This window comes from Culex pipiens, chromosome 2 (genome assembly GCF_016801865.2).
Source record: "Culex pipiens pallens isolate TS chromosome 2, TS_CPP_V2, whole genome shotgun sequence".
Classification (NCBI taxonomy): domain Eukaryota; kingdom Metazoa; phylum Arthropoda; class Insecta; order Diptera; family Culicidae; genus Culex; species Culex pipiens.
In genome coordinates, this window is record NC_068938.1 from 158,364,405 (window position 1) to 158,385,351 (window position 20,947).

Genomic DNA, 20,947 nt, shown 5'->3' on the forward strand with positions numbered 1-20,947 from the left:
GTAAAAAAAATGGTGATTTTTTATTTAACTTTTTGTCACTAAAACTTGATTTGCGAAAAAAGAATATTTTTATTTTTTTTTATTTTTTTATATGTTTTAGAGGACATCAAATGCCAACTTTTCAGAATTTCCAGGTTGTGCAAAAAATCTTTGAGCGAGTTATGAATTTTTGAATCAATACTGATTTTTTTCAAAAAATCGAAAAATTGGTCGCAAATTTTTTTCAACTTCATTTATCGATGTAAAATAAAATTTGCAATCAAAAAGTACTTCGGTGAAATTTCGATAAAGTGCACCGTTTTCAAGTTTAATCCATTTTAAGATGACTTTTTTGAAAATAGTCGCAGTTTTAATTTTTTTTAAATAAGTGCACATGTTTGCCCACCTTTGAAAAAAATATTTTTGAAAAGCTGAGAAAATTCTTTATATTTTGCATTTTTGAACTTGGTTGATACGACCCTTAGTTGCTGAGAAATTGCCATGCAAAGGTTTAAAAACAGGAAAATTGATGTTTTCTAAGTCCCACCCAAACAACACACCATTTTCTAATGTCGATATCTCAGCAACTAATGGTCCGATTTTCAATGTTAAAATATAAAACATTCGTTAAATTTTCCGATCTTTTCGAAAAAAATATTTTCAATTTATTTTAAACCAAGACTAACATTTCAAAAGGGCCAAACATTCAATATTACGCCCCTTTTAAAATGTTAGTCTTGGTTTAAAAAATTTGAAAATATTTTTTTCGAAAAGATCGAAATTTCACGAGTGTTTCATTTTTCAACATTGAAAATCGAACCATCAGTTGCTGAGATACCGTCATTAGAAAATGGTGTGTTGTTTGGGTGGGACTTAGAAAACATCAATTTTCCTGTGTTTAAACCTTTGCATGCAATATCTCAGCAACTAAGGGTCGTATCAACAAAGTTCAAAAATGCAAAATATAGAGAATTTTCTCAGCTTTTCAAAAATATTTTTTTCAAAGGTGGGCAAACATGTGCACTAATTTTAAAAAATGGAAAACTTCGACTATTTTCAAAAAAGTCATCTAAAAATGGATATAACTTGAAAACGGTGCATTTTATCAAAATTTCTCTGAAGTACTTTTTGATTGCAAATTTGATTTTACATCGAAAAATGAAGTTGAAAAATTTTTGCGACCAATATTTCGATTTTTTGAAAAAATCAGTATTGATTCAAAAATTCATAACTCGCTCAAAGATTTTTTGCACAACCTGGAAAATTCTGAAAAGTTGGCATTTGATGTCCTCTGAAACATATCAAAAAATAAAAAAAAATAAAAATAGTGTTTTTTTGCAAATCAAGTTTTAGTGACAAAAAGTGAAATAAAAAATCACCAATTTATTTTTACCGTGTATCATTTTTTTCAGTGTAGTCCATATCCATACCTACAATTTTGCCGAAATCCTTCAAAAGATACAGATTTTTGAATTTTCATACATTATTTTTGTATGGCCAGCTGCCAAATTTGTATGGAAAATTATATGGACAAACTAATTATGCATAATGGCTTCTTTGGGCATACCGAAGGCACCAAAAAAGTTTCAGTCGGATTAAAAAATACAAAAATTTAAATTTAAGAAAAAATACCGATTTCGTAGAGAATTCTGGAGTTTTTTTTGAAAAGGATCAATAAACCAAATTTTCTGTTTTTGCTTTTTGGGTGTTTTTAAATACCCCTGACTCAAGGCGGTTTCAAAAACACGCAAAAAGCAAAAACTGGAAATTTGGTTTATTGGACCTTTTAAAAAAAAAACTCCAGAATGACTCTTTACACTTCGTGATTGGCCCCATTTAATTGTTTGACTTGAACTAATCATTACCAAAGACAAAAAAAAGTATAAAATTATCACATCTCCCATTTGACCAGCTGCTGCAAGAGAGCAATCCATCGCGTGCAAGATGATCGCGAGAGAAGGAAAACCAGTCTCAAAGTCTCCGCGCGGTCCGACACGCAGAAAAGCTCCAAAAGTCAATGCGCTGGGAGAATCGCGCGCAGCCCAGCTGGCTGCAGAGATTTGCTCGGAGAAGCGAACGCGCGCGAGAGAGAATGGGCGAATTGGGAGATTTGAGCAGACTAGGCGTAGAAGATCTCAAAACGCGATCACCTTGGAAGGGGGGAGGCAAAGGCGAACGACGACGTCGAATGGAATGTGACGATGGAAGTGAGGAACAAAATAAAACTCGATTAGATGGCGAATAATTGTGGAGAAGAGGGCAAAAACGATCAAATGGAGCTTTTCAAACCGTAAACAAACAAAAAGAACTGTGGAAACTTGGGCTGAGTGGGGATGTTTATTTGCATTAGAGTTAAGCTTTTTAGGGGATTTTAAAGCTTTTCTGCTTCTATGTTTTGATTAAAGCTCTTTGCTTGTTTATTAGTTTTGTTTACATTCCTCCGTCGGCTCGGGACGGCTTCAGGGATTTCTCATCCAGATTGCAATCAAACGAGATAAATTAAAAATTCTATTCGCAACACTTCGCTATCGCTGAGCATCATAATCGGCCTCACTGGCGTACTCGTACTGCCGCCGCCTGTAATCATCGTCATCGTACTCATCGCCGTAGTACTTATCCTCATTTGCAGTCTCATCAATCTGCTCCTTATCGACCTCGGCGTCGTAGTCGGGACCGTCGTCCCGGGCCGAACCCCGGCGCTCATTTCTTCGATCTTCACTCGCCCGTTCCTCATCATCGTAGTAATTCTTGGCAAAGTCATTACCATACTTGTAGCTGTTGTAATTCTCGTCGTACTCTTCCCGGTCCTGATCTTCTTGGTGATCGCGATCTGGAAAAGACAATTTACTTTTGAATAATTTCTTACTCTTCATATTTGTCATTCTGTATTTCTGTTTTTTTTTTCTGTTTGTCTGTTTTACTGTCCTTCAGTCCTCCTGTCTTTCTGTCTTTTTTGTCTTTTTATCTTATTGTCTTTCTGTCTTTCTGTCTCTATGTTTTTCTGTTATTCTGTCATTCTGTCTTTCTGTCTTTCTGTTTTTCTGTTTTTCTGTCTTTCTGTCTTTCTGTTTTTCTGTTTTTCTGTCTTTCTGTCTTTCTGTCTTTCTGTCTTTCTGTCTTTCTGTATTTCTGTCATTCTGTCTTTCTGTCTTTCTGTCTTTCTGTCTTTCTGTATTTCTGTCATTCTGTCTTTCTGTCTTTCTGTCTTTCTGTCTTTCTGTCTTTCTGTCTTTCTGTCTTTCTGTCTTTCTGTCTTTCTGTCTTTCTGTCTTTCTGTCTTTCTGTCTTTCTGTCTTTCTGTCTTTCTGTCTTTCTGTCTTTCTGTCTTTCTGTCTTTCTGTCTTTCTGTCTTTCTGTCTTTCTGTCTTTCTGTCTTTCTGTCTCTCTGTCTTTCTGTCTTTCTGTCTTTCTGTCTTTCTGTCTTTCTGTCTTTCTGTCTTTCTGTCTTTCTGTCTTTCTGTCTTTCTGTCTTTCTGTCTTTCTGTCAAAACAATGTTTTTCAATCAATACATTAATTTTGTAAGGATTTAAAAGCAAGTATTGATTTATTGATTTATTGATTTATTGATTTATAGATTTATTGATTTATTGATTTATTGATTTATTGATTTATTGATTTTTTGATTTATTGATTTTTGATTTATTGATTTATTGATTTATAGATTTATTGATTTTTGATTTATTGATTTATTGATTTATTGATTTATTGATTTATTGATTTATTGATTTATTGATTTATTGATTTATTGATTTATTGATTTATTGATTTATTGATTTATTGATTTATTGATTTATTGATTTATTGATTTATTGATTTATTGATTTATTGATTTATTGATTTATTGATTTATTGATTTATTGATTTATTGATTTATTGATTTATTGATTTATTGATTTATTGATTTATTGATTTATTGATTTATTGATTTATTGATTTATTGATTTATTGATTTATTGATTTATTGATTTATTGATTTATTGATTTATTGATTTATTGATTTATTGATTTATTGATTTATTGATTTATTGATTTATTGATTTATTGATTTATTGATTTATTGATTTATTGATTTATTGATTTATTGATTTATTGATTTATTGATTTATTGATTTATTGATTTATTGATTTATTGATTTATTGATTTATTGATTTATTGATTTATTGATTTATTGATTTATTGATTTATTGATTTATTGATTTATTGATTTATTGATTTATTGATTTATTGATTTATTGATTTATTGATTTATTGATTTATTGATTTATTGATTTATTGATTTATTGATTTATTGATTTATTGATTTATTGATTTATTGATTTATTGATTTATTGATTTATTGATTTATTGATTTATTGATTTATTGATTTATTGATTTATTGAAATAATGATTTATTGATTTATTGATTTATTGATTTATTGATTTATTGATTTATTGATTTATTGATTTATTGATTTATTGATTTATTGATTTATTGATTTATTGATTTATTGATTTATTGATTTATTGATTTATTGATTTATTGATTTAGTGATTTATTGATTTATTGATTTATTGATTTATTGATTTATTGATTTATTGATTTATTGATTTAGTGATTTATTGATTTATTGATTTATTGATTTATTGATTTATTGATTTATTGATTTATTGATTTATTGATTTATTGATTTATTGATTTATTGATTTATTGATTTATTGATTTATTGATTTATTGATTTATTGATTTATTGATTTATTGATTTATTGATTTATTGATTTATTGATTTATTGATTTATTTATTTATTGATTTATTGAGTTATTGATTTATTGATTTATTGATTTATTGATTTATTGATTTATTGATTTATTGATTTATTGATTTATTGATTTATTGATTTATTGATTTATTGATTTATTGATTTATTGATTTATTGATTTATTGATTTATTGATTTATTGATTTATTGATTTATTGATTTATTGATTTATTGATTTATTGATTTATTGATTTATTGATTTATTGATTTATTGATTTATTGATTTATTGATTTATTGATTTATTGATTTATTGATTTATTGATTTATTGATTTATTGATTTATTGATTTATTGATTTATTGATTTATTGATTTATTGATTTATTGATTTATTGATTTATTGATTTATTGATTTATTGATTTATTGATTTATTGATTTATTGATTTATTGATTTATTGATTTATTGATTTATTGATTTATTGATTTATTGATTTATTGATTTATTGATTTATTGATTTATTGATTTATTGATTTATTGATTTATTGATTTATTGATTTATTGATTTATTGATTTATTGATTTATTGATTTATTGATTTATTGATTTATTGATTTATTGATTTATTGATTTATTGATTTATTGATTTATTGATTTATTGATTTATTGATTTATTGATTTATTGATTTATTGATTTATTGATTTATTGATTTATTGATTTATTGATTTATTGATTTATTGATTTATTGATTTATTGATTTATTTGATTTATTGATTTATTGATTTATTGATTTATTGATTTATTGATTTATTGATTTATTGATTTATTGATTTATTGATTTATTGATTTATTGATTTATTGATTTATTGATTTATTGATTTATTGATTTATTGATTGATTGATTTATTGATTTGTTGATTTATTGATTAAAATGATTTATTGATTTATTGATTTATTGATTTATTGATTTAATGATTTATTGATTAATTGATTAAAATGATTAATTGATGGGTAATTCTCTAAAAACTCACACGAAATCGGGAAAAGTTGCCCCGACCCCTCTTCGATTTGCGTGAAACTTTGTCCTAAGGGATAACTTTTGTCCCTGATCACGAATCCGAGGTCCGTTTTTTGATATCTCGTGACGGAGGGGCGGTACGACCCCTTCCATTTCTGAACATGCGAAAAAAGAGGTGTTTTTCAATAATTTGCAGCCTGAAACGGTGATGAGATAGAAATTTGGTGTCAAAGGGACTTTTATGTAAAATTAGACGCCCGATTTGATGGCGTACTCAGAATTCAGAAAAAACGTATTTTTCATCGAAAAAACAACTAAAAAAGTTTTAAAAATTCTCCCATTTTCCGTTACTCGACTGTAAAAATTTTTGGAACATGTCATTTTATGGGAAATTTAATGTACTTTACGAATCTACATTGACCCAGAAGGGTCATTTTTTCATTAAGAACAAAAATTTTCATTTTAAAATTTCGTGTTTTTTCTAACTTTGCAGGGAAAAAGTTTTGAAAAAGTTGGTCGTCATCGATCATGGCCGTTCATGGTCACCCGCGACAGACACGGACGACGAAACAAAGAGAAACGCAAAAAGTAACTTTTTCAGAACTTTTTTTTCGTAAAATCGCGATAACTCGTGATGTTTATAAGCAAACCCCTTATGTTTACATATCAAATTTTTTGTAATTGTCTGCTCTACAACTTTGTAGAACATTGTTACACTCTAAAAAATAACCCTGCAAAGTTAGAAAAAACACGAAATTTTAAAATGAAAAATTTTGTTCTAAATGAAAAAATGACCCTTCTGGGTCAATGTAGATTCGAAAAGTACATTAAATTTCCCATAAAATGACATGTTCCAAAAAATTTTACAGTCGAGTAACGGAAAATGGGAGAATTTTTAAAACTTTTTTAGTGTTTTTTTCGATGAAAAATACGTTTTTTCTGAATTCTGAGTACGCCATCAAATCGGGCGTCTAATTTTACATAAAAGTCCCTTTGACACCAAATTACTTTCTCATCACCGTTTCAGGCTGCAAATTATTGAAAAACACATATTTTTTCGCATGTTCAAAAATGGAAGGGGTCGTACCGCCACTCCGTCATGAGATATCAAAAAACGGACCTCGGATTCGTGATCAGGGACAAAAGTTACCTCTTGGGACAAAGTTTCACGCAAATCGAAGAGGGGTCGGGGCAACTGCTTTGTGAGTTGGCGGAGAATTACCCTGATTTATTGATTTATTGATTGATCAATTGTTCATTTGTTCATTTGTTCATTTGGTTTTAATTCCAGAGATCTTACCTGTCTTTTCATCATCTTCCCGAGCGTCTTCCTCCTCCTCGTCCTCACGATCCTCCTCTCGAGGCTCCTCGTAATCTTCATCTTTCTGCGTGACCACCACCGACTTGGGAGGAGGATTGTGACCATGCCGACGATCGTAACCCTTCTCGAAGCCCTTCTGCTCATTATCGTGGTAGATCACTGTTTCGTACCCGTTGTGGTTCTTCTTGTGGGACGTCTTCTTCGGCAGCGTCAACCTGGTTCCAAACTCCGGAACTGGCTGAATCTTCTTCTTCGTTTGTTTCGTGGGTACCACTCCGTAGGTCGTATGTTGTTGTGGATTTTTGTGGTCATTACTAGAAGTTAAAAAGGGAAAAATACACTTTTTTACTAAACGATCAACGCTGTTGATCGAGGCTTCACTAACTTATCCTCTTCCGTCACTTCGTAGTTCCGATCCTCCTCGACCTCCTCCCGACTATGCTTATCCGTATCATCATTCTTCCGTTCACTTTCCGCATGTCCGTCACTCACTTCACTTCCATGATCAACCTCTTCCCCTTTCGACTCCCCGTAACCCTCCTGCCTCTCATGCTCGTAGTCGTTTCCATCTTTGGTGTGGAAACTCTCCTTATGGCGATACCCTCCGGAACCACTCTCACTGTTCGACTTCACGTAACCAGCTTCACCACCCTTAACGTCTCCACCGTCCCCGGAATAGCTCGTAATCAACGGTCCACGATACTGACTCAAAGTCACTTTCAACACGTCCGGACTCATCTTCGGAATGAACGGGTTAGGATCGAAAATCCCAGGAAACAGGTAGTATCCAGAACTCCACCCAATCGCCACCCCCAACACTAGCACAACCCTTAAATGCCACATTTTTCACTTCCCTTCAACGCACACAGATCTTGCCAACTCCCCGTTCAAACTGCGAATGTCACTCGATTACAACCAGCTTCGAAATTTATTTTATAATAAAAGCACCAGAAAATTGCATCACGCGCAGGCAAATCAGTTCTTTCACCACCCCTAGATTGACAACGTTTGGGACCCACTCAGGTGGAACTCGGTGTTCCACCCCCGAAGAAAGCGTGGCGGTGCGGAAAATGGCGCGAAAGAAATTTTCCTCGAGCCAACCGCAGCAACAGTGAGAAATGTGTTTAATTTTGGTGGTGTGAAAGATTTGGTTGGTGCGCGATTGGCAATGTTTTTGTGGTTTTCTGTTTTTCTACAGACCTTTTTTTCTTTTTGCAGAAATAAAATTTAGTTAACTTTGTTGCCGCCATCGTGGTCGATTGGGCTTGGCAGGCAAGCGTTACTAACCGGGGGGTGAATAATTAATTGAAATGATTTACGTGGAAGGTCGTTGGATTAGTACAAAAAACTATCATGGGACAGCAGCGTTGGTGGAACAGGAAGTGGATTGCGGATGTTTATTCTATGATTTAAATTTCTTGAGAACTTCGGATAATCAAATCATGATTTATGTTTAGCATCAAATTTGAACTCTGCGACTCAATTTTAATCAAATTAATGTGGTTGATTGCCGTTAAATTTTCAATTGCATTTTCTCAATATTTCGTCGCCGCCATTTTGGCTGCCATCTTTGATTCGTGATTCAATTATTCGAAGTGATTTTTTCCGAACACTTATCATAATCTAGTCTAGACTACAGACTGTCTAGGGAAACAGACTAGCCAATGCAAAATAAACAGGCACTGGCAACGTATGTTTTGCGCTTGCAACACTGCCAGTTTTGCTGGGCGTAAATGGTGGTTGGTGTCCAGCGCGTTAGGTGTCCAGAAACATTGGCCAATCTGTTTCCCTAGACAATCTGTAGTCTAGACTGTATCCGAGCCAGACAAGATTTGTTTCAAAATTAACGATCTCAGCAGCCGAAAGATCGAAGTGATCGCTCGAAGGTAAAGGGACTTGTGTTTGACAGATAGTTTTGCCACCCAACATCTCAGAACATCAACGCGGCGTAATGTTTCGATCGCTTAAATTCGCCGGGGCAAAACTATCGAACGCTGGTGAACACCTCAAGCGTGGCGTCCTGAGCCTGGTGTGGCCCGAGACGTCACCGTCGTTCCGGAACAAGGGCGTTTTCACCCTTTCGGTGAGTTTGCGAACCGAAACTCCGTAATCATTTTGACAGCTAACGAACGCGCAGTTTTTCGCCAAACAGTCCATCCCGCGCCCGTTCACCATCCGGTTGGCCAAGGCCCAGGACGACCCGCACATAATGCACTTCATCCGGGAGCACTTCTACTGCCAGGAACCGCTGCTCAAAAGCCTCAAGGTCACCAAATCGATGGCGAACCCGTGCCTGGAGTCCCGCCTCTGTGACCACCTCAAGGACGGGTTCACGATGATTGCCGTCGAAAACAAGGACAACCGGATCGTGGGTGTGGCGGTGAACCAGCGGAACTGCGTCTGGGACGGGGACCTGCTGAAGCACAAGGCGGACAGCGTCAAGTGTGACTCGTTGCGAAAGCTGTTCTACATCTGGTCGATCGTGTCCACCGAGCCAAAGCTGCACGAAAAGTACAACACCGATTGCATCTTTGAGGTAGGTGGACGTGGTATCAATACTTGTGTGACTCACTGTATGAAAGCTCGCATGCGCAGAAGATGTGGGGGTGAAGCGATGGTTCCACTAGTGGCCGCTAGAGCGTGTGGTGGCGCGTGGATGTGCTATTTGGTTGTAACGGGCGTTTAGATGGTTGATTGTTGGAATCTTTTTTTAATTTGTTTCTTAATCTTTAGGCCGTTGCAAATATTTTTTAAAGTTTATGTCCCTTGATCTGATTAAAGTCGTTGGGGGAGGGAGGGGTCCAGTTGTTTTGCAATCATTAATTTCCAAAAAAAAAAAAGTATTTCGACATAAACTTTTTGTAACAAATACTTCATCATTAATCAGTTTTGTAAACCCTTTTTTTATAAAGCATTCGATATTTTTATTTTTAATGGGACAAGTTCGGTTGATGGCGGCAACAATTTACCATTAAAATATAATTAGGCCATTTCAACTAAGTACATTTTCGGACTTAACCCTTACACATATGAACCACACATAGAGGGAACAATCATCTGTCCACAGCTAAATCCCATTCGCACGGGTACATTATTGCCGGTTATAACACTTTTTAGAACTTTATCGGTCAAAGATTACAAATCATGTTTACATATTAAAACCGGCTATAAAAAAACCCACGTGAATGTTGTACTAAAAACATTTCTAAGTTTGGTGCCAATTGGACCATTCCTCTATTTTTCGTACCACCCTTTTTTTTTTAGCGATAACAAACCTACGCATTTTCGCAAAAAAATACTTAAAATTAATAAAAAAATAAAACTTTTTTACAACATGGGTATGAAACGATCAGCATTTTTTCATACATTTCGATGATAATAACAAAAATATTTAACAAACAATGTTACAAAACTACGTATTTATAAAAAAAATACCTTACTTTTTTAGTTTTTACAATATAGGTACAGTCCAGACTCGATTATCCGAAAGCCTTGACAAAATGTTACTTCGGATAATCGAACCACAATAAATAATCCTTGTCTTATTTTTGATTGTCGAGCCTAAGTATGACCCCTAAACTACCCTAAAGTGATTTAGGATTTTTAAATCGAAGAACTTGAATTTGATGTTAAATGTAAGAAAATAAAAAAAAACTTTGTTCGTGATTCAATTATCCGAAGTCCCAAGCAAACACCTTCGGATAATCGAACTTCGGATAATCGAAACTACGGATAATCGATGCTTCGGATAATCGAGTCTTGAATGTACCTAATGATTTAGAATTTTTGAAAGATTCAAATTATAACAATATTTTTTTAGAGTACTCAAAATTTTTGTAAAGCTTCGTCATTTCCAAAAAGTACTTTATATTTTAGGGTTTTACAATATGGGTATCAAATGATTTAATACATTTCGATAGTGATGATACTTTTTCAAATGCTAAAAATGTTCACAAGACTATGTATTTTCTTAAAAAAATACTCAATATTTTTGTATTTACAATGAAGGTTTCTAATGTGAATTTTGCATAACTTTCGAAAGTTAGAGAACTTTTTTTGAGAGCACTTAAATTGTTCACAAAATTTACATAGCTTCGAAAAAATCCTCATAATTCTAATTATTGCAGTATAGGTATCAAAAAATTGGAGTGTTTTTTCAAGCGTTTTGATAGTAACAAAATCTCTGATGATCGAATAATCTGCCCATGTTCGCATAAATGTCTTATATTCAAAAACAGCAAGCTGAGAAAAACGCAAAACAAATTTGTTCCACACATAAGGCTACATGTTAAGTTTTTACGAAAAAACTGGATTTCCTGATTTCTAGAACAAAGTATTGGATGTTGTAGACTCTTTCGAAAGAGCACACGATTTTAAACCAAACTGCATCACTAACTCAAAATTGATGAAAATGCATATGGGACATGTATGCGATCAGGGGCAGTAATCTAATTGTTAAGCTATTTTTTTGTACTTTTCTAAAAAATACGTAGATCTTTGAAAATTGGGGGTATTTACAAAAATATTACTATCGAATTGTAGTGAAAATTCTCGATGTAATAAACTGATTTCTGTTAATTTTTTGTTTCGAAAATACGTAGTTTTCTGAAAACCTGAAGTGCTCTCAAAAAAGTTAAGCAAACAAATTTTCGGAATATTTTTTTCGAGATTTCGATGCTTTGTGAAAATTTTGAGTACGCTAAAAAAAATTAAGGAAATGTAGGACAAAATCTTGATAAACATATTGTCAAAAACTCATATTTTTAGTAGTTTTTCAAAAAACCCGATTTAATCCCACCTGGGGTGAGATAGAGCCTTTCTTACTAAAGAATTAGAGCGTCCAATTTCCCGGGGTTACAAAATTCCCGGGAAACGGGAAATTTTCAACAAATTTCCCGGGAAATCCCGGGAATTCCCGGGAAATTTTAAATATATCGAAAATTGTTCTGATCCTGGTTTTGGTTAATGTTTTGCAACAAAATAGAATGAAATAGCAACTATAATGGTCAAAATAAGTGTTAGGTTCAATTTATGCCTTGGCTGCTTGTAAAAAAACCTTACAACATCAAGAAAATATATAAATTTTCTAAAGATATAAGCTGTCTTTCAATTCGTTCAAAATATCGAAAATAAAGATTAGTCTTTTGTATTAATAAAAAGTAGCTAGGTATACTTTTTTTAATCACAGTGTTTGAAAAGTGAGTATAATGAATCCATGCTCCAAAACGATAAAAAAATTTTTGAATACGTCTCTGTGACTAGTTTGAGAGAATAGGATAAAGAATAAAATTGATAATTTTAGTTGAAATGAAAAAAAAAATCATGCAGCAAATATGTTTTTCATGGCAAAACATTGATATGAAAAAAAGTAAGTTTTTTCATGACAAATATTTTATCCAGAACAAATCTTACTGGTTAGATAAGCATTGAATTTAGCTCAAAAATCTGCTTTTCACTTGAAATACCATTTTTATGTAATTACAACTCAATGTTTTCAAATATTTGGTCATGGTAAACAACACCTTAAAAAACAATTTTGATCTTGGCGGGAAGACTTACCTTATTCTCAAATAATATAACAAGTATTTTCGTTTAAAAAGCTTACCAAAATTTTGATACTTTATTTTCATTTCATAACACCGTAATTTTTGTTGCCCAACAAACAAACAAGATCTGTTCCTAGTTGTGAATGCTTCTCAAATTATTATCATCTGAAACAAATCTTGACATGAAATTTTCAGACGAACTGATAAGTTCAATAAGAACAGTAAATTGAATTTAATGAAATTAAATTGGGTTCTATCATCTTTTTTTTTTTTGTAAGTTTAAAAAAACGTACACAAAAGTTAAGAAAATGTATACTTCCGCTTAAATTTCGGGAATTCCCGGGAAATTTAGAAATTTCCCGGGAAACGGGAATTATTTTTTTTCGGGAAATCTCGGGAATTCCCGGGATATTTTTTCCCGAGACGGGAAATTGGACGCTCTATAAAGAATATAACAATAGTAGAACTTTTTTCAATTCATAACATCGACTTTGTTTATTTATAACGTCAGCACAAAAGAAAGTCTTATGATGAAAGCAAAGTATTATAAATGATATGATTTCCAAAAGAAATAAAAAACGCAATTTTCACCAAAAGAATATATTCAATCGTACAATATGTTTGTAGGGGGAGAGGGGGTAATATGCACCCCCTAAGGGAAAACTGTGATTTCTCAACCATTACAGCATTACTGTGGAAGAATTTTGTTCGATGTTCTAAAACAACTATTATTCTTCGTCATCCATGTGAAAAAAGTCTTAAAAAACCTCAAAATTGTTCGAAAATATCAAATTTCTAAAAACATTTTTGATTCATTTCAAACAACCATGCGGGGCAATATGCACCGCAACATTGGGGCAAAATGCACTACAACAACGGGGCAAAATGCACCACAACATGGGGCAAAATGCACCGGGTAAAAGCAGTTTTCACTAGTCACCACTAGATGACACCGCTGTTTTTACAAAGGAGCTTCACAGCGGTGCATTTTGCCCCGACCACGCTTTTTGCAGAAAATTTAATTAAAAATGTATTTTTTGATGTTTGTGTACTCATCTATCTACAGAATAATGAAGATTATGGCAAAAACTATATACCTCAACACTTACAATATCAATAAATGCTTTTTATATTGTCCAAAAATCATAATGAAAGTGCAAAGAAAATTAGATGAAAACACAACATTTTAAAGTTTTGCAAATAACTTGAGCTGTTTTTATACTGCGAAGCTCAAATTTTTCCAGCATGGTTTAGCAATGTTAAGCTTCCATTTTCTATGATTTTTCCGCGGAAATTTCATCCAAATACCGAGAAAAGCAGGGGGTGCCTTTTGCCCCGGGGGTGCATATTACCCCCTCTCCCCCTACGTTTGTAATCAAACAAGCGTTTATGACAAACGCGATCATAGCAAGCTTCCCAAGCGCCAGTGGCAACGCACACCGCGGTTTTGGTTTTTTAGCTTCGGTGAACCGCGTGTGCCGCACGGTGCAAGGAAGCTAGCCATTCAGCTTCTAAGAAAGTGACAGAGTCAGAGATAGCTATTTTCAACAACCGCACCACTACACACTCAATCGCGAGAACCTTAGGTAGAGAGCCATTGGCGTCGCCAGCATTGAAAACTTTGAAAACGATATAAACGATGAAAGCTTGGAAAGCTCCTATTGGAATCCAATGAACCCTGTTAAATAAAATGACGAAAATGAAGTCTACATTAAGGCGATTTTAGGAGCGCACGGGAAACAAATTGATTGTAGCCGGATGAATGTCCTACGTCACAAAAGTTTTTGCATAAACATTGGACAGTTATGCAAAAAAGGACAGAGCAAAAGAAACCGAAAAGCTACGATATCATACATGTTGTAGGAAACATCGGTAGATAAGCTACTACAAAACGAGTATAAGTCGAGGCACAAAATATATGCGCCAGCATTCTCGCACCAGCATTCGAAGCTCAACTTGACAACTTGTCGACTTGGCGACTTGGCGACGAAGCGTCGGAAATCGATGCAGTGTGATTTTTTGACGATTTTTCCGATGAAAATTCATGCTGAATCGACATAAGGGTCATTCCATCTCAACTGTGCACGAAAAAGTGCAAATTTGAAAATTACCCTCTCCGATCCTGCTCAAATTTGGCAGGGCTATTGATAGTATCAAAACATGCAAGAATCCCGAATTTCATCCAAATCGGACCACCCCCTCCATTTTTGTACCTCCCCAAAAAATCGACTTTTTGGCGATTTTTGACCAAACCTCCTAGTTTCAAACGGCGATAGCTCAGGAACCACAAATCTTAGAAGGTTGGTCTTAGACTCAATTTTGAAGGAAATTGGACGTAGAATCCATTTCCGTGATCAAAATGTTAATTAATTTATTTTTTCTACCTGTATTGCGCAATTGAAAACTTTAAACGGCCGTATCTCAAAACACCCCAACTTATTTTTTTTATTTGACCTCACCATTGTGTTCCCCGGCCAATTTTACATAAGAATCACCTATCGACAGAAATGAATATGTTTCGTTCCAGAGATATCGAATTTTAAAGTTTAGTGTTTTCGAGATTACCTACATCAGCTTCATTCGCCGCATCTGCTAGAAGCACACAGGCGGGCTGATCAATAACTGCTACCTGGTCATTTATTGAAATAATAATTCATCATAAATAATCTTTATCACATTGAGCAAAAATTTACTGTATAACTGTAGGAAACTGGAGTTCAATCGCGAATATTTATCTTCTCATAAAAAAATTAAGTGAATTTCTGTGCTAACCCACAGGACAGAGCAATAACGACACACAGTAAATGGCAGAATTGGATTACGAGGGAGCGAGCAGTAAAATGCAATTGATCTTGAAAGTAACACTGAACAATAAGTGCACGATACATTATTAGTAAAAATATGAATTAAAATGAATAAAATTTGTTGATACGTTGTACTCTAGTGAAGGAGGACCACAAGGAGTAGGAAAAGGATTTCTGGAAGGTATAAAACTGAAAAATGTTAGAAAAATACAAAGTTTGATCTGCTGCGAAGCGGCTGATTCCCCAAATTTAGTTGCGATGATTTCGACACCGTCCGAACAACAATGTTTTTTTTTTTTCTATCATTCTTGGATTCTTGGAACACAATATATATACGGCTGCTGTCCACACGTATAAGGATTTTTTAATTAAATAAACCTTGACCAAAATCATCTTTCAATCAAATGGAGCTTACTCACAATATAAAAATCGATTTAATATGATCAAACTTTTAATCCATAAATCAGATTTTAAGGGGTTTTGCTAAATGGCACTATTTTGCTACCGCCTACCGGGGGTACTCTAAAACGGTTAGCAACACGTAAAAACGGTGCATTCAAAATAACCCAATAAATATTCCTTACACAAAAAAAGATTGATCAAGGTATTAGCTATTTGAAAAAATATTTGCGTAAAATTATAAAAATAAAAATAAAATTAATCATCTCCCAGAACACCAGGTAGCAGTTATTAATCAGCCCGCCTGGTTACTTCCAGCAGATGCGGCGAATGAAGCTGATGTAGGTAATCTCAAAAACTCAAAACTTTAAAATTCGATATCTCTGGAACGAAACATATTCATTTCTGTCGATAAGTGATTCTTATGTAAAAATGGCCGGGGAATACGATGGTGAGGTCAAATAAAAAAAATAAGTTGGGGTGTTTTGAGATACGGCCGTTTAAAGTTTTCAATTGCGCAATACAGGTAGAAAAAATATTTTAATCAAAATTTTGATCACGGAAATGGATTCTACGTCCAATTTCCTTCAAATTTGAGTCTAAGACCGACCTTCTATGATTTGTGGTTCATGAGCTATCGCCGTTTGAAAATAGGGGTTTTGCTCAAAAATCGCCAAAAAGGCGATTTTTCAGGAGGGTACAAAAATGGAGGGGGTGGTCCGATTTGGATGAAATTCGGGATTTTTGCATGTTTTGATAGTCGCAACAGCTCTGCCAAATTTGAGCAGAATCGGAGATGGTAATTTTCAAATGGTGTTCCGCTTCAGGTGGAATGACCCATAATTAAGAAGATGGAAATGACGTCCCGCCTTAAAGTAAAACCTATACCTTTCTTTAGTAAGAAAGGCAAAAAACGTTGTTTGTGAAAATTTGGATTATTATTACTTTTGAAATGTGTAAAAAATTACCGATCATGTGATACAAATATTGTAAAAACAGATTTTTGTGCTTTTTTAAAGTAATTTTGTGTTTTTTTTTGTATTTTCAAACATACTGGCATGACTGTTGAAATGTATTAAGTTTTTTTTAATAATGAATTATCGAAATATTGGAAAAATGTGGAATTGTTGCTGGATAATGTGCCAAATGAAATACAAAATGTATTTCCAATATTCCATTTTTGGGTTTTGTGGAGAATTGCTCTAATGTATAATTGTCCAGGGAGCATTTGAGGATTGATATTTGCTTTTCATCGAACCCCTTGGACAATTCCCTATAAAATGCCACCGGTAAATAGTTTTTAATGTTAGTGTTGCAAAATTATGAGAAGATGATTTTGTTTTGGAAAATCGTTAAAAAGAGGGTGGTGCCAAAACAAAAGTGGTAGACCGATCGGTTCCAAACCTAGAATTTCTGTTAAATACCGATATATTAATGTTTCGTCCATGATTTATGGAATGACACAATTTATTTATTTTGTTATTGACAATATGAGAACGGCTCAAATATTTTTCTTAAGATTTTTTTTAAATGTTATCAACTGGGGCAAATCGGAACTACATTATGAATAGGGACAGCAGTTTTGAAATCATTTCGAAGCTTCAAAAATGAAAATCGATACACTTATTTATTTTATCTGTATCTGATCCAACCAAAATCAACCAAAAATATTAAAATAACTATTTCAATGTGTTTCGTTTCTCCCCAGATGACGGTATAATAAACTACATGTTCACTGCTATTATATGCTAATTTACGATTTATCTAAATTTTTACCAGCTACAATAAGCGATGTAAGGATCATTCTTATGATAAATTTGCTGAACCTTAAAAAACGCACACACAATTAAGTTTTAGATGTAAGAACAGAAGAACAGAAAGTGGCAAAAAGTACGTCTTTTTGGTTATTGTAGGTGTCTTTCGATGATTTACAGTTGAGTTATGGAAAATAGGAAATTTCTAAATATTTTTTTTTATTTTTTTTTTGATTTCATAGGCGAATCAGGCGTTCGTTTACAATTGGCGAAATACGGTTTACAGCTAGAAATCAATTAAAAGCTTTTCTTAGTATAAATCCACAAAAATCGAAGGAGTCATACCGCCACATCATGACGAGTTAATAATGGACCACAGATTCCTGACCAAAGACCAAAATTGTGCTAATTTTCACCAAAATCGTTTTTGTCGAAATACTTGTTTCAGCAAAATTTTAGGATTTATATATGAAAAGCTGCATCGTATTAGTTGAAAGGTTTCTTATCAGTTATTTTTTTTTGTTTTATGAGTTTAAATTTAAACCTTATTTAAAACAAATCATTTATTTATTTTTTGTCAAAAATACGGAGAAATGGCAAGAAAACATGCAATTAAAATCAGGCTTTTTAATTAATTATAAATACGTTTATATTGGCAGACCAATGCTTCCGCTAGCTAGCTCAAGGTTCACGACCCTAATCTCACCTCCCTCCTTCTTTTGCATTGATCTCTCCTCCCTTCCCTCGCAGATCGCAATCCTGGCGACGGCACGCGAGGCCCAAGGCCAGGGCATCGGATATCAATTAACGGTCCACTCGCTCAACCTGGCACGTGATTTGGGCTTCGAGGTGGCCCGGATGGACTGCACCAGCGAGTACAGGTAAGTTGGTGTTGCCCCAGAACCAGCCTCAGTTTGTTGGCCCGCCGATAACATCAATGTTTTTGCCTTGGCCGACGCGGTCCCTCGTCCTGACGTCCTGACTTTTCAGCTCCCGATTAGCGCAACGGGCCGGCATGGAGTGCATCTGGTCGGTGCCGTACAAACATCTGGTGGACAACGCTAAAAAGCCGGTGGTCAAGCCGGAAGTGCCCCACACCCACATCCGGGTGCACGCGACCCAGCTCAAGCCGACGGCGACGACGACGACCAGCAAGGGATTGGCCTGAACGAACGAACACCCATTTTGAGGACCCCAACTGTTTGGCCTAGTGTGAGTGTGTGTGTGTGTTTGTGTGCGTGTGTGTCATGTTTGCATTTATTGAATAAATTGTATTAATTGAATTGATGGTGATCTTGATGGGTTGGTGTGGCGTGCGAGCAGTGCCGGGACGGACTCCGTCCTGTTTCGGCCATGTTTTGATGGATGAGTGCTAATGAGACCGTATCCGGTTTGTGTTTTTGCCGACCTGAATGGATGGAGCTTGAGCTGTGCAACTGTAATTTGCATTTTGACCTGGCATACTTTTTTTTAATTTTTATCATTTTAATGTTGCACAATTTATTATAATGATACAAATAAAGTCAAGAGATAAAAGTACAGCATAGACTCGATTGTCCAAAAACGCGATTATTCATAGTTTCAATTATCTGAAGTTCGTGTGATTTTTCTGCAACCCATTTTTTGCCAAATTTGAATGGCTGATTTCCGATTGCAATTTTAATACTGTTCAGCATTGCACGACCTTTTCCAAATCATAAAAACTGCCCTTGGCCTGCATATTTCCGACCTAAACCTTTCCAATTGAAACTTTTCCCCCCCGGACGGCATTCCTACATAATGAATGCACTTTGTTCGCCCTGAATCGAACATGATTCAATTTCCGTCAATTTTCCAGCTTCACACACAAACGAATTTCCTCCACCTGAATTCCAGAGCGTATGTGACGTAAAAGCACACACTCACACACATGCTAACAAATGTGAACGCATCCTTGGGGCCCTGGATTGCGTGTGACGATGACGACGACGATGGAGCGTCCAAAATTGAATTATTTGTCCACCCCCCGGATGGGCGAGAGAAATGCGGATGTGTTTGTGTTTGGGGACGCCAACGGGGAAATGCATCATAAAATATACACACACTTCCGATACATTCCCGAGGACGGTGCTTTCGATTGGTTTTGTCTGGGCACGATGTGGAGGTAAAACGCTTCGAGTTGGGTTTTGCGCTGGAATTTACAAGTTTACTTTTGTTTAGATTTGGGTTTACTGGTCTCAATTTTTATGTTTCCAGCAATATTTTGATGCTGTGGTAGAAAAATATCACTTATTCAAAATAGCTGCTTGTCCATTGTTCAATAACCTAAACAAACCTACTGAAAATCAAAAGCTACAAAAAAAAAAAAAAGATGCAGAATTCAAAATACAAAGCCTAAGCACAAACGAAATTTCAACACCATTCAGCTGTACTTCAAATGCGTAGATGCAAGTTTTCAGAGTGTAGATGGATAATAATCCCCGCAACTCTCCCTGGCTGCAACATTTGTTCCACAGATCACTTTGAAACTGTTGTAAGGGGTTCCGAAGGGTTTTTGAGAAATGTTTTCTCGATGTATTGCTATTTTCGCCAATTTCTCAAAACCACACGTTAAAAAAACATGACTCTCGGTCTTTTCAAAGTCAAATTTTTTAACTGTAATTTACACTCGATTATAAAACCGAAAACCTTTTCTGCCCATGATCTTTTAATGTCCCTATGCATTTGCATCATTTTGATTTTGTACATACATGAGAATCGGTGAAAATGCCAAGAGGATTATCCAATCACGAGATATCGTGGCACCCGTCATTCAATCTGGTGTTTCAAGAAAAACGCTCGGAAAGTTTGACAGTTCACTTTGCGTAAGCATAATTTCCAGCTTAAATCGTCTGTTACTTCCTTATTCATGTAATATCTTTTTGTTAAAAAAAAATCGAAGTGATTGGAAACTATATTTTAAGTGGATTTATTAAATTTTCTGTATCATGAAATTTAGATATTTTGATTTTCTAGCTTTTAAACCTTCAGAAAAAAAATAAAAAGTTTGGGAATTCGCTCTAGAAAACTTGATATCACCCCATTTTTGGATTTTTAGCACATTTCCTTATGGGTGGGACATTTTTTTTTCAATGTTTTTCACAGCTTGCTGTTTTTGCATATGAGACGTCTATGCGAACATGGGTTCTTTTGAAATCGATGACAATAAATTAATCAAATCCAAAACTTATTTCAGTTTCAATCAACTATTTTAATAAGTACAGCAAACACAGCCTAAAAATTGCATGTTCTATAACTGTGGAATTAATTGTACCTTAAGAAAGACCTAAACTGTAACATCCAGTGCTTTGTTCTAAATATCAGGACGAAACCAGTTTTTCGCGAAATCTTAACACGTAGCCTTATGTGTG

The 20,947-nt window shown here is 34.3% G+C and overlaps 2 protein-coding genes across 3 annotated transcripts; one reads left to right on the top strand and one right to left on the bottom strand.

Annotated features, from left to right (window-relative positions):
• Positions 1 to 2,499: 2,499 nt before the first annotated feature.
• Positions 2,500 to 7,820, bottom strand: LOC120424755 (glutamic acid-rich protein-like). The gene is made up of 3 exons (XM_039588949.2): positions 7,441 to 7,820; positions 7,035 to 7,369; positions 2,500 to 2,809 (listed from the first exon to the last, which is right to left on the bottom strand). Exons 1-3 carry the CDS (start codon positions 7,791 to 7,793, stop codon positions 2,505 to 2,507), a joined length of 993 nt encoding a protein of 330 aa, XP_039444883.1. The 5' UTR covers positions 7,794 to 7,820; the 3' UTR covers positions 2,500 to 2,504.
• A 1,042-nt stretch (positions 7,821 to 8,862) lies between these two features.
• LOC120424756 (uncharacterized) lies at positions 8,863 to 18,759 on the top strand. Of its 2 annotated transcripts, none has more exons than XM_039588950.2 (4): positions 8,863 to 9,138; positions 9,193 to 9,591; positions 18,309 to 18,439; positions 18,549 to 18,759. In XM_039588950.2, the coding sequence occupies exons 1-4, from the start codon at positions 9,007 to 9,009 to the stop codon at positions 18,724 to 18,726; spliced, it is 840 nt and encodes a 279-aa protein (XP_039444884.1). In that variant the 5' UTR covers positions 8,863 to 9,006; the 3' UTR covers positions 18,727 to 18,759. The 2 variants fall into 2 exon arrangements, with proteins under 2 accessions (XP_039444884.1, XP_039444885.1); XM_039588951.2 differs by having other exon boundaries at positions 9,208 to 9,591.
• The last annotated feature ends 2,188 nt before the right edge of the window (positions 18,760 to 20,947 follow it).

What these genes read in the sequence shown, in the direction of transcription:
- LOC120424755 (XM_039588949.2), bottom strand. Translation starts at nt 7,793, where the DNA reads ATGAGTCCGGACGTGTTGAAAGTGACTTTGAGTCAGTATCGTGGACCG. An exon ending in GAAGTGACGGAAGAGGATAA is followed by an intron (nt 7,370 to 7,440) that starts GTTAGTGAAGCC and finishes TTTAACTTCTAG; the next exon opens with TAATGACCACAAAAATCCAC. An exon ending in GGAAGATGATGAAAAGACAG is followed by an intron (nt 2,810 to 7,034) that starts GTAAGATCTCTG and finishes TGTCTTTTCCAG; the next exon opens with ATCGCGATCACCAAGAAGAT.
- LOC120424756 (XM_039588950.2), top strand. Translation starts at nt 9,007, where the DNA reads ATGTTTCGATCGCTTAAATTCGCCGGGGCAAAACTATCGAACGCTGGT. An exon ending in AGGGCGTTTTCACCCTTTCG is followed by an intron (nt 9,139 to 9,192) that starts GTGAGTTTGCGA and finishes ACGAACGCGCAG; the next exon opens with TTTTTCGCCAAACAGTCCAT. An exon ending in ACACCGATTGCATCTTTGAG is followed by an intron (nt 9,592 to 18,308) that starts GTAGGTGGACGT and finishes CTTCCCTCGCAG; the next exon opens with ATCGCAATCCTGGCGACGGC.